This window comes from Struthio camelus, chromosome 2 (genome assembly GCF_040807025.1).
Source record: "Struthio camelus isolate bStrCam1 chromosome 2, bStrCam1.hap1, whole genome shotgun sequence".
NCBI classification, from domain to species: domain Eukaryota; kingdom Metazoa; phylum Chordata; class Aves; order Struthioniformes; family Struthionidae; genus Struthio; species Struthio camelus.
The window spans coordinates 89,105,463-89,119,642 of NC_090943.1; the positions used below are offsets into that span (position 1 = coordinate 89,105,463).

A 14,180-nucleotide genomic window follows, 5' to 3' on the forward strand; every position below is an offset into this window, starting at 1 on the left:
TTTCATAGTGATTTTTTTGTTTTGTTTTGGTAAGCATCTTTCGTTAGGAGAAAATACAGAGATCATAGCTTATGTCATTGTAACATGCATGAGATGATAGTTCCTAAATAAAGCCTCAAAACTGAAAAGAGTTTATTTTCCTCACAGTTAAGGCTGCTCTATTCTGTCTGCGTGAAGAGGAAATTGACGATTATTCCCATAGCTCATAACTTGATTTACCATCTCTGAACTTTCCTCTCCAATATTTCTAAAACATAACCGTATCAGAATGTTATGCTTGATGTCTACCTGCCCTGCATTGTGGCCAAGATTTCAGCTTACGGCTTTGGCGTTCCATAAATTTGAAATGCTGAGAACCTTCTTTTCCTTAATTTTCTATGTTTTGTTTTGATTAGCCTTTATGGGACTGTCTAGCATATTTTTCTCATTTTTGGAACTATTTTATAGAACTCTTCAGATTTTATTGAGCCAATTTACATAGTTCTGAAATAAATCTCAGCAGTCCGTAACTCTTCCAGTCAGCTATAGCACTCTTTAAAAATATAGTTACAGCAGTTATTATCCTCCAGTCCTTCAGTATAGTAGCTGATTTTAATGAGGAATTCCATGTTATTGAGTTTTAGAATCCCTTAAACTAACTTTCTCATTTAATTTTTAAGTTAATATGACTGTGAGCATTTTATATGATCACTTCCATAAAATTTATCTGAAATGATACTGCAGTCAACTTAGTTCACTGGTTTTGATTACTTCTAGAACTAACTTCACTATGTAGCACTTTAGGCATAACCATAATGCTGTTGGGGCTATGACTGGATCACGTTTAGGCATATCAAGCTAACTTATGCATAGCTCAATGGTTGCAGTTTAAATGCAGCAGCATAGGATTAATACAAAGTAATACAAATAAGCATTCATACTTGATTAGTGCTTGAATTGTGCTGAAAATCCATGTTACGCTTTCACTGCTGTTGCTATCAAACCAGTTAACCTTGTGCAAGGTTTGTCTATTGATACTGACAATTACACGTTCTATCAGAGATGTAGACTCCCTTGTGTGCTCTAGATCTAGTTATTCCAAGAAACAGGCGGTAACATAGGCAGGAATATATAGTATGAGTTGGTATTTGAACAGCAGATACACAAGTTGCTGGGAAACATTGCTAGGAATGATTCCTCATCAATTTCTTGATCTTAATATCACTTTCCTAAGCTTTCATATTTGTTAAATTTGAAAGAAATATTTATATATATAAGAACAAATCTTTATATTTTTAGGCACAAAAGTGGGAAAGGATGGGAAGAAACCTGGATTTTCCCCCAAAAGGGGAGATGAGGAAGGCCTGCACATCATGAGAATACTTTTTTCTTAAAATATGTATAGTGTACTTGTATAGTTCTTTCCAGTCAGGAATATTAATTTGATTAGACATGAAAGAATCTGTGTATCTATGGTGATATCAAATAACCTTCATGATCCTAAGTGTTTATTGCAGGTAGTGCAGGACTACTCCGGCTTTTTCTTTCTATGTAGGCTTAGGAAAGATGATCACCTTTGGCCAGGCTAAGTCATTTTTTCCAGTCGTGGCATCTGCTTCTTCATCTGGAGGAATGGGAAAGGGGCCTCCAAGGATGAAAATGTTACTGTAGTTCTCACCTATGTATGTGTCTTGACTACCAAGCAAGTAGTCAAGATATTTTGGATTTTGCTTGATTAGACGTGTGCCCTGTGCCCTGACTGTTGGATTAACATTCTTATGACTGACTTTAGAGTTCATCAAATTTCTGTTCTTTGAATACTTTGAGCTGCATTCGGGGCTTTATTCTCTGCTACCCTGAGAAATTACAAAATTACTTGTATCCATTCAAATTTGAATGATAAAAATTGCCGTTCTGATGTAGGTTTTATACCCCTAAATGTAAATGTCGACCCAAAAAAGAGCAATCAGATCTCATTTTTGCCTTCATGCTGGAAGCTAAGGGCTTTTATACTGTTTAAGTACTTTTACTTTAACGCTGTCTTCACAGAAAAGCTTGCCTTTACTGGATCTTTTATGGATACTTTTTCACCGTAAAGTAAATTCAACGTACATAATGATATTTATTTTATCATCATCCTCATCAAATATAGACTTTTCATAGACTTAAAATTTCAAAGACAGTGCCAAGGCACTGGATCTGATACTACTCTCTTTTATTCACGCTTCTCCAATGACTCTAATGAGGCTGGACTAAATGATAAGGTCAAAGTTGGACAGCATGCTTTTTTATCTTTTCTATTCCTATATAGTTCTTTCCTTAGAAATGTATTTCAAATTAAGTGACAGGTGCGCTATGAACATTTTTCCTTCATGGGTTATCAGCAAAGTAAACTCTGAATGGGAAGGGATTTCTCTATTTTCCTTGTATCTTTAGGTGAACCACTCTGCATCACATAGAGTAGTGTACGAATTACCTTTTCATGACTATAAAATAGAGCTGGTCTGGCTCTTAACGCTTCCACTACTGCTCTCAGTGACTACAATTACTTTCTATAAATTATCTTGCAATGATACATATTGGTCACAAACGTTGATTGGTGTTTTATTCTCTCTCTCATCAATGCCATCATCTGGAGCTGATTTTGCAAACTATTAAAATAATTCATGATAAGTAAATGACTGTTGACAGTTCATCTGTTAGTTGTTGCCCATATAGCCTATGTATTTTATGCTTACTCATCTTATCAGAGAAACTATTTCTACTCTAAAAAAGTAAAGCACTTATGTAATCATAACAGCTTCTGACGAGTGCATGCCAGTGAGTATTCGCCATCACTTTACATTATTTGAACAAAATCTAGGGAATGATTTTCTTTTGAGGCTACATTTCTCACCCAACTCCTAACAAAATTCCACATTTTTACTTTACACTGTAGCAGCTGTGAACAGCTGTAACCTTTTTATCCATCGAGAAAAATATTATTTTAAACAAAAAGAATTATTTCATTAGGGGAGGGCTCACATGTTTACATCTTTAAAAAAAAAAAGAGAAGAAGGAAGAAGAGAAACTACATTAAAAATATACATATTTTGAGATCAAAAAGAAGAATAAGAGTTCTTAGCTATTTAGGGACATATTTTGCATCTTTTTGATTCATGAATTGATTTACTTACATGTTTAAAGTTGTTTGTGTGTGAAAGTACAGAAAGGTTCAGTGAATTAGACAAACACAGTTTTTGCAAGCGATAGTCTCAGCTGTGGCAAAACTATGTAGTAACTGATAAAACAACCTTATGTGCTACTTTAGTTGATGGTTACAGTAAGCTTAAAATAGTAGGGAATAACTTTTACTATGGAAAAAGGATTAAAAATTTGATGAAGATGAAACAAATAAAATCAGGAACCAATTATAGAAGCTTGAGTTAAATACCTCAAAAAACAAATTACTTATGAGTTCCAAATCCACTCAAACTTGTTTGCATTTTACTTAAGGAGAAGTTTTTACCTACCAACTCCAGACATCTCCGGAATGCTGGCAGTGTACATGTCCTTGGTGAATTTTGGTTCATTGTCATTGATATCGTGGATTTTAATGATAAATTCAGATTCTGGCTCCACTTGTCTTCCAGTCTTTCTGTCTATAGCCTTGGCGCGTAGCACATACAGGGACTTTTCTTCTCTGTCCAATTTCTTTGCAGCATGAATATCTCCTGTATTTTCATCTATAATGAACAGACTGCCGGCCCCATCTCCTGTTAATATGTATTTTAAATTTCCATCTCCTTTATCTTGGTCAGTGTGTAGCTTCAGGGAGGTAGAAAAGAAGAATTCTATAAACATATGCATTGTTATTACAGGCTAAATCATTCAGCACATATGAATAAGTCTGTACAATCTTGACTGTAATTAGGGTCAGCAGTGGTTATCTTCTGTTTCACGGTTGGAAAAGTTACAAATTTGAGACTCAGTCATACACAAAAGTATACCTCTAAACAACTTTGTAAGGACACAAGGGGATGTAGAAGATAATAGAGAAATATTTAAAATGACCAGCTGATAATAAAAAAATGATATTTCTTTCAATAGTCTGTCCAGAAATCAACAGGAGTCTCCCTACTGAAGATAGCAGGGGTCTAAACTATCAAATTTCTCTTTGTAAAATAACGCCTATCTTCCTGTTTTCTGGTCTCTGGTAAGGCAACTAGTTGCCTTGTAACAGCAATGAAGAAAAGTAGTTTAAAGATTAGAGTTTTCTGAATGTCCCAAAATCATCTGTAAAAGTTCTGATTTCAGAAACCTTTTTTTTTTTTTTTTATTTTAAGGACCATCTTACCTCTGTTAATTACTTCCTTCTTTCTAGTCCTCTCCACACAGGAGATATAATTTTCAAGAACGCTAGGAGGTAAATTTTCAAAGTATTGAGTGGAGTTCAGCAGTTCTTTTCCTACTATATCTCTTCACAAGAGTTCCAAACTGTATCCCTGTGTGAACTTACAGGCACTGATTAGTTTGCCATATAATATCATTATAAAAAACTGACTTAAAACAACAGTGAAAGCAAGTCAAAAAAGCTGACTCAGGCACTAGAACTTCCTACCTAATACTCTTTTCTTGAATCCTGTCCTCATAATTTCATTTAAAGGGATATACAATTCCTTTTCATGAGCATCTTTGGTATATTTTCCTTAGGTATATATTTATAGTCACATATGGCCACAGCTTGATGACCTGAGTGTTTTTCAAATACAGACAGAAAGAATCTTATCCTTCTTTTTTTTTTTTTTTTTTTGGTCCAAAGGGAACAATATCATAACATATCATCCACCCGAAAAAGAAATATTTTTCAGTATCAGCAAAGGTATTGCTCTAGGTAGTCACTAGAGCCAGAAAACTTATTTTGAGCCACTTTTTTTCTTGTTTCTGTACTCATGCCTGTGCTTAACTCCATGTTTCCTAGCTGAGCTGTTTCATCCTTTTATTACTCTACCTGTATGAAGGGCATTTGTGGTGGATTTTGTTAAATTTCTTCATTTTGATTTTTTTCTCTCCAGTTTTATACTGCAGCCTAACATATTCACCATATTGAGCTGATTCTTATTGTAATCTTATAGGTAAGGCAGGATGAGAGGTCTGTTTTAATAATTATAGGGCTTAATGTATTCAGCATATCTCTGTAATGAATATCTACAAAAATTCTTGACGATTACATACACTGGGATGAAAGAATTGTATACAACAAGCATACAGCCCTCCAAAAAGATACCGGCAACTTGGCAACTCTATAGATAATACATAGAAAATAAATATAATCACTGAGTGACCTCAGAGACTGATAGTGGAACATTAAGTAATCAATACAAAAAGAAATTAAAATAATTGATTATGATAAATATTTTTTATTCAGGGAAAAAAAAAGAGTAGATTAATTTTCATATCAAATACAAAATATAATGCATTTCTGTTGGCCAGTTGACTGCATCTCCTGCCCCGCAGGACAATTTCCTGCCCCTAAGAAATGCTGCACATTCATCCTTGTTGAGATTTTCCTCACCTTGTGGCATAAACATCACTTTTGCCGTTCTTCTTGAGGTAGAAGCTTTTTTAAATATGCCAAATTAAGTATCAGATCTCTGGATTGATGTCCCTCACCGGAACCTCATTTTCTCGTAAGCACAGGCCAGCTTCTCTTCGAGTCATTGCAATGTCCCCCCTGTGCAGTGTCCCATTGTGCTACATATCTTAGCACCCTCAGCCTCTCGGGGAGGCACTATGGCAAGAAGTGGGGCTAGGAGCTGCGTGAGGAACTCTAGGAATCACAAGAGATTAAATCATCCAACATGAGAGTCAGATGGACTTGGAGGTGGGTGGAGGCAGAAGGTGAGATGGGGGAAGCACCAGCGAAGTTGGGGCCTCTGTGAAGCTAACGCCCATGCTGGTTATGAGGAGGTGCTTCTTAATTCCCACACAGTTATAAGGAGGTACTACTTAATTCCCACAAAATATGCTTATCAATGACTTATCAGTGATTTGCTAAATTGTTTCCATAGCGCTAACATTAGTCAGACATGTAAATTCTGAAAAACTGAGTAGTTGCACATCCTGTTTTCATGTTTTTAGAAAGTTATATTCCTGCACATGTGTATCTTCAGCACACATTGTGATGGATATAAATGTATGTAACTAGCTTATTGTTAGAGGGATTAAACTACCCCCTGGCCCACAGAAATTATATTCACAGCAGCCTGCTTGGCAGATTGCAAAGCAAGAGCCTTAACTGTCAGGAGCCTTAGTCTTGAATTGTCAGGTCCGCTATGCAGTGAAAGAGCGTAATCTGGCCAGACACATCAAAAGTTTCTTGCTTTAGAAATAAACACAAATTACTGGAACAAAATATCATATAGTTCTGAACTGAAAAATAAAGGGGCTGAGGGTGTAGAATGAGATTTTTCTGTTATTCTTCCCAATTTGGAAGAGAAAACAAAATTCTACATTTAAAAAAGACTATATTGTATGTGTGGAATTGTATCAGAAATAATAAATAAATAATGCATACGTTATTGGAAATTATTTCTAAGAAATTATTTCAATATAATTTTACTTGAAAGTGTGATAATAACGTAGTTTATGTTTGCACAACGGTTAAATACTTTTTCTAGTCAGCTTTGCTAACGAAAGCATCTTTCAGGAAATACAGAGTGAAAAATGTAAATAGTGCTTGTGTGAACAAACCCAGGGTCAATAACCCTTGCAATAGAGCAATAATGAGCCAGTAGTGGGAGAAGTAATCACCTCTCCTGTGCTAGCAAATGGCTCTGGAAACACACATCTGTCCATAGCCATTTTCTTATCCTGCCAGTCAACTGTATATAGATCCCTGAAGAATAGGTTAATTTCTTTATCTGTATTATGAAACTATCCACTGAGAGGTCAAGTATCTCAAACTGTGAGGTATATATTGACCTTCCTGCTTATTTCATGTTTCTACCAAATGATGAACAGAATTTTCAAACACAGTAAATGTCCGTATACTGTTGCCAATTTTCTATTGGCAAGATCACCTGAAGTACAGTCATAAACTATCAGTTTTACTTTACTTTAGTTTTCACTAAACATTTAAGGAACCTTCATCTATCTGTGATATAGATTTTTACATAAGATAGTTTGGGCCAAATATGGGGATATTTTGATTTAAAAAAAAGAAGAAAGATGTTATCCAGTGTCTTCTAGAAATAAAATGCTAGCTGTATAAAACTAATTACACCATTCTCTGATGATGATAGAGTTCTGAAAGTAAAAAATATGCTTTTAATTTCTGAGGAAGGGTAGTTGCACATAATATTGTAGATATTTACACAAAATAAATTTAGGAATTTATAAAGTTCTAAAAAGGGTTTGCAAGCTAATTTTGATCAATCTATATTATGTTTTTATGATTGGTAATGTAAAGAGTTTAAATATTTTGAATATATAATATATATGCTATATAACATAAAACATGTCTTCAACCTTTCAAATTTTAATTGCTCTACAGAAAGCCTACAGAAAATTGCAAGTAAATATGCTTTGTTATAGCGTGTTTACAAAATATCGTGACTTTTATTCAGTAAAGACAAAAAACAAGAACAGGCTAATTTTCTTAATCCTATTCACAGTTATAGTAAATAGTAGTAAATTTTGCGAATTTAGTAAGCTGCTTCTGTGTGTAAAGGGAGCTCAGTTGTTCAGCCTGGAAAAACTAGTGTTCATATTTTTGGTCTGAAGTAACGTTGACTACTGCAAATTTCCCAGCGTCAGTAGGTCTGGGGAGATCTACCATTTGCTATCAGCTATTATTCTTATTGAAATATTTTGTTTTGCTTTACCCTACATGTTCCTTTTCAGTAGCTGGAGCAAAGGGTTAGCAAACCAAAATTCTCTGTGAATGGAAAAAGAACTTGTCAATTACCTCATTTCTAGTGTCATAAATTGTACGTTCTACAGTTTCTGTGAGGAGCTAGAAGTCATACACTTCAGTAAAATAAAATAAAATAGATAATATAACAGATTACTCAGTATATAGCAACCACCTCAATAGCAAATGTTTTCATAAATTCAGTATTCAGCATCAAGTCATCCGAAATTTGTTGGAATGGAGTATGTTACACACATTTCCTTTTCTGTAGTCTCTTATATGGCTGGCTAAATACATTCTCAACACAATTTCTCCTGAGGATCATCAACGATAAAGATACTGGTAATGGTAACGGGAGTGACAATTAGCCATTTTTGTTACAATGTATGCTTTAGAAATGTGGACATATTTGCAAATATTCTCCCAATCTTTTTTTTTTTTTCTCTCTCTATTTAAATAGAAAAAGCATGCATTTGAAATTAGCCTGTCTATCCAGCTCCGTGAAGCTGAATTTTTATGTGACATGGTAGCCAAGCTCTGGATGCTATTAGAAAAAATCTTAACGTAAATTTACATGTGTCAATGCTAGTGTAAATTCCAATAAGTAAATGAGTAGAAAAACAACAGGTTATCTCAGAGTAATAGTTGTGCAGCAAATTTCTATTTCCTCTCAATTAAGTACCTTACTTCTTTGGTCCTCACCTAACATTTAATATTTATCAGTAAATGGTAGTTATGACATATAACTGTCTAGTTTCAGGAAGTATTTTGTCTAACATTGTTAGTATGTGCAAAGGCTTGTCCCTAACCTCTCCCAAACTACTACCATTATCCTGAGCTGAAAAGATACAAGTGTTGTTTGGAGGAAAAATGATATCTCCTATGACCAAGTTAATGGACTGATATGGAAAGGCAAAAGGAGACACATAGAAGAAAGAGAAAAAAAATGTTGTCATAGCAAACAGTTTCCTAAAAGACCACATTTAAAATTAATTGTACAGTTGATCTGCTTCTCAGCTCTCTATAATGGAGGATAACTCTTTTGAAATTGGGCAGATATATAATCAATGGAAAAGGGGAGAATCAATGGACACAGCTAACACAAATTATGCAGTGATAAGAAGGAATTTTCCCCATTTGCAAACACAAAATTACCAGACTTCATTTAGATTTCATTTTATTTGCAATTTATTTCTGTACACCTATTGTTGTAGATGAAGAAGGAAGAAAAGAGCCATATGAGCTACTTAAGTTGTGAGATTGTTATGCATAAATACAGTGAAAACACGTAGTTAGTTGCCTAAAGCTCAGAAAAGAGGTATGAGCTCATTGTGGAGAGGAATGCAACGACAAGAAGGACAAAGACACATGAAGGGAAGGGTAGATCCATGCTTTCATGGTGGCAGGTGCTGTACTGATGTTTACAGTTTAGATGGCTTAACTGCCATCTAAAGTCTGCCTCTGTATCATGGTACAGAAAAATGTCTCTTACTGCAGATTGCCTCCCTTCATTGCCTTCACCCACACAGCTGTCTCCAGCAGAGGAGTCTTGATATCCTTCATGTCTCCCATGGACCCTGTTTGCTTGTAAATGCCATCTAAAAAGTGTGAACAATGGTCTTTCCTTACTTTTAAGTGAAGAGCTAATGGAGGATCACTGAGATCACATTAACTGTTTTTGATCTCGCTAAATTGGTACAATTGAATGTTTCTATAGGAGAAGAAGGCCAAATTGCTTTCTGCATTGTTGCAGTTAAACTACAGCGAGAATGCAAGCAAACCTCTTTAAGGGTATCTGTCTCAGGCCTTCTTATACTGAAAGGCACTCCCTTCTAGGAAGCAGATGTCAGTGGAGATAGCACAGGGTGACAGTACAGGGTTTTTAGTCAGAAATCTTATTTCAGGTGTTTCATAAACTGGCCATATAGGTAGGCAGGTGACTCGCAGCTGGCTTGGAGGGCAAGTGATTTCATAGCCATGTCAAATCCCAGTCCCAGACTCCTGAACTCTCTAAAATCCTGGGAACATCTTAGAGAGAGATGAGGCTTCAATTCATCTTGACTGTTTATATTTGCTTTCCTGATACCAGGACAAGCAGGAATGGAAGGAATATTCAAACTGGAGTGTTTTCCTGACACGGCAAAACAGTACTGGGTCCCACAGGTTAGATACAACCATGGCGCATTACCTTTCTCCCTATGTTCGTTCTTGATAATGTAGTCTCGTTTATTGTGCAATACTGTGCTTCGGTGTTTCTCCTTACCTGTTATTCACCATTAAGTATCAGTATAAAAGAGAGCTCCTCTGTGCAAAAATCTGGTCAGTTGTATTAGAAAGTTGTATTGCTGCTTTACCGTTTTATTTCTTTTTAATTCATCCTGTAGAATTGTCAAGGTGCTTTTATAATTTCTGCAACTGTGCTATCATATTCAAAAGGGCTCGATTCCTTGTTGCATATTACAGTTGTGTGAAACCATTTCCAGGGATCCTACTGCTGTCTTCTCTGTTACTTCTTTCCACGTTCACCAACAAAGTTGGATTTATATTTGCATAATAAGCTGCAAATGCTAAAGGTAAGATTTTGTATGTCCCTATATGTATTTTAGAAGTTTTGAGCACTGGCTTGTTGCATGCTCTTTGTTAATTTTGGCTGGATCAGGTTTTGTTCCACTGTGTGTTATTCAAAAGCCTTTTGTAAAGGAGAACATTAGGGTTTGCCTGCTGTCTTTGTTTTCTTTCTATTGCTGGAAGCATAGGAATAAAAATGTAAAGTATAAATGGTGCTGGATATTCTGATTTGAGGCTATCACAACTTAGTCAGTTGGGGAAACTTGGAAGCTATAAAAAACAATTTTTTGTGTTGTTGTTGTTGGTTTTTTTCCCTTGTGAAACTGAAAACTAATCCAGGAGTGAAATTGGTACTGTCTTTTCATACTAAATATATTTCTACTTAAGATTTTGCTGAACCATAACACAGCTGTTCGAACACATCTCTATTCTTTTTATACTTCATATACAATTTATGCCTCAGATGGAAAATATCTCTTTTTTTCTCCCCAAAGCACTGCATATTTGGCCTTTTAGTTCCCACTACAGTTAAGGTTCTTTCTTATATACCAGTCAAAATTTTACCTTTACTATTCTTTTCCTTGAGTTTACCTTTCGTAACATAGCTCTTTTTATGGCTTAAGGTAAAAGACTATGCCATGTATAACTTTAGATTTAATTTTTTTTCCATAAAATTAGCATAATACAGCATTACTGATAGTTTGATTGCTAGAAAGCGTTGAGTTTTGGTTGTAATATCCCCAGACCTAATGACTCTGGAAAACTTAAAGAGAAATCATGGTCTGTATATGGCATAAATAAACAAGTGATAAGGTACCTTTAACTGTTGGATTTGGTATAAGTCTTTCAAATACGCGTATGCACTTTGAAATGTGAAAGCAATGAGTATAAATGTTAAGCAATGTGAAGAGAAACATAAGCTAACTGGGCATGTCCAAAGTGAGAAGTCATACAGTGACACTTTCAGAAGTGGTGGTGGAGATGTTCTCTCTGTCCTTCTAGGGTTCCTCAAACATCTCCTAATCACACTTGTCTAGCCATACCTGCTGAACTGAGGGAAGAAACACGCAAAACAGAAGAAAACACTGCTCCATGTGTATACTGCCTTTTCAAAACCAGGTGCACATTTACATCAGTTTTTATTCGTATTTGGTGGTTGTACTATGCCATTTATTCTGCAGCAGTGGTGCAGAAAAGTTTGAATTTTCCAAAGCTGCACAGCGTGTCTTAAAGCAAAAATTGATTTGACTCTGGGAAACTGGACTGTAATTCTCACTCTGCCTTTACTCCAAGCCAAGAAGGTATGCATACAGAGTTGGGAAAGAAGACAATAGTTGAGGAGGAGGAGGAGGGATGAGCATTACATAAACCGAAAGAAATTAATTAATATAGAAAACGCAGGAAGAACTGCAGTTGAAATAAGAATTTGTAGTACCACAGCCAAACTTGAAATCTCACAGAAAATATGTGGGGTGCTAGTGACAGGTAGGTTATTAACCAGCGTCCCCACTGTATGATTTCAAATCTCCTTGTGAGATTTACAGCAGCTGGGATGCAGCCGCACCAGCAGCTCAGCCAATATTCTCCTTCATTAGCATTTTAACTAATTAAAAAGTCTAACGGCATCTTAATAACTGCAGTAGCTCTTCAGTGTGGATTGCAATAGCAGTATCTGCTTTACCTTGATTTTCTATTCATGTGTGTTTAATCAAAAGGTTTTTTTATGTATATGCTAAATGGCAATGTATATACCTGACTTGAATTTGTGACATCAGCATAAACTTCTTAATTAAAACAACCCCACTCTGTGTGTGATGGTAACCTAAGTGACTGTATATTAAACAAGGCAAATGACATTTACTTTTCTTATCTTCTGTTTTCCAGCATCTGGTTCTTGTGTTCAGCTGTCTATTGTTACAAATTCTCTGGAGAATGATATTATGAAACACACTGCTGACACCAGCTGCAGTGCTGATTCTGACTTGGTAGGGAGAGACACAGTAGATCTGCTTTTCACTTAGGAAGGACTGAGCAGAATCCTTCATAGTCTTTTGGTCCTGCTGAAATAAATATAATTAGGGGAAATTAATTCCCTTGGCCCACATCTCTTCCCCAAATCTTGAGGATAAAGTCCTGGAAATTAGGGTTTTTCTTAAGTGTGTCTTTACCCTATCTATTTTTTACTTCTCCTGTGTCCTATACTCTAGATCATAGCCAAATCTGGAAAAGTGGTTGTACCTCTTACTTCTGCAAAAAGAATTGGATCTCAGAGCACATGGCGTTTGTTTGTTCCACTTTCTCTGTTCTCAGAATCAAAAACAGGGTTGCACGTTTTCAGTCAAAAGAAATAAGCCAAACTAATTTTTTTCTTCATGGTTTGCTGCGAACTGTCATTTGGCTGTTCCAGAACATGAGATAAAAGGTTTACAAGAAATGACTTTGGTCATCAATTATGTCCACAGGCCAGAAATAATCACATCACAACTCAACATCAAGCAACATCACTTTAATCAATCACTGGAATAGGTGCTAAGTCCACCACTATTTTAAAGGCTTCACAATAAGATATAGGATATTTTTCTCATAGATTTTCTCTGAGTAGAAATTTCTGGGTCACATCTTCCTGCGTGTGATGTCGCTTGCTGTTTTAGAGGCACCAAATTGATTGGTGGTTCCACGAGGTATGCACAGTGCTATGCAAGAATAAAAGCTCTGGCCCCAGAACAAGTATAAGCATATTAAATAGATAGAATATCCCTTACCCTGAACAGAACAAATTAATTGGGCTCAGCTCTGCACTAATATGTACATAAGCAATAGCGACTAGGCCAGAGTCAGTGATCCTGCTAGCCAAGTACTCTTTCTTTGATAGTGATAATAGGAGGTGCTGTTTCAGGAAAGCATACAAGTCTGGCCGCTCTTTGCAGTTCATTCTTCCTTTGCTGCCCCAGATCTACAGGTATTGGATTACGGCTGTTTGAGGCACCTGGGTTTTTTTTTGTTGTTGTTATTATTTTCTTTTTATATGAATCTAATGTCCCTGAAGTTGTTTAGGTATCGTTGACTTAACTTTGGACAAGTGCTGCAATGATCAAATTAAACTATTCCTATCTGTGGATCATCCACCCTGATTTGAAGAATAGATTGATAACAGGACTTTCTTCCTACTTTTTTACTTTTTTGGTACTTTTAATCAAAGCACTGATTTCAATAGAGCACTGGAGCATGCTGCCCAGAGAGGTGGTGGTCTCCATCCTTGGAGATGTTCAAAAGCCATCTAGCAGAGTCCTGAGCAGGCTGCTCTAGGTGACCCTGCTTGAGCAGGGGGATTAGACTATTAGATCTGGCTTAGATCTGGATTAGTCCTCTGGATTAGATCTCCAGAGGTGCCTTCCAACCTCAATCATTCTGTGATTCTGTAGTAGTTTTATATGCGTGTACAGATACACACACACACATACACACACACACACACACACACACACACACACACACACACACATTTGTAAGGCGATGTTTCCAGATCAAGACTGAATATCTTTCATAAAGTCATACAGCACAATACAAGAGTAATAGAGTGAGATGTCAAGATGTGAAGCAATGTGATCAAAGAGCCTTTTTTGGCCTTAAAGTCTGTAAACATGCATCCAGGTTGGCAGCATCACACAAATAGAAAAAGACAGTAGCTCTGTTGACTCAAAGGAAGTGGATACAAAACTGTGCATTTTTCCTAAGCTGT

General features: G+C 36.0%; 1 protein-coding gene across 4 annotated transcripts in view; it reads right to left on the reverse strand.

Moving 5' to 3' along the window:
* CDH9 (cadherin 9) overlaps nucleotides 1-14,180 on the reverse strand; it is a 94,662-nt gene that overhangs the window by 40,518 nt on the left and 39,964 nt on the right. For all 4 annotated transcript variants that reach the window (XM_068931506.1, XM_068931504.1, XM_068931505.1 and 1 more), the window contains exon 3: nucleotides 3,492-3,786. In XM_068931506.1, the coding sequence (XP_068787607.1) occupies nucleotides 3,492-3,786 (295 nt within the window). The remainder of the gene's footprint in view (nucleotides 1-3,491; nucleotides 3,787-14,180) is intronic.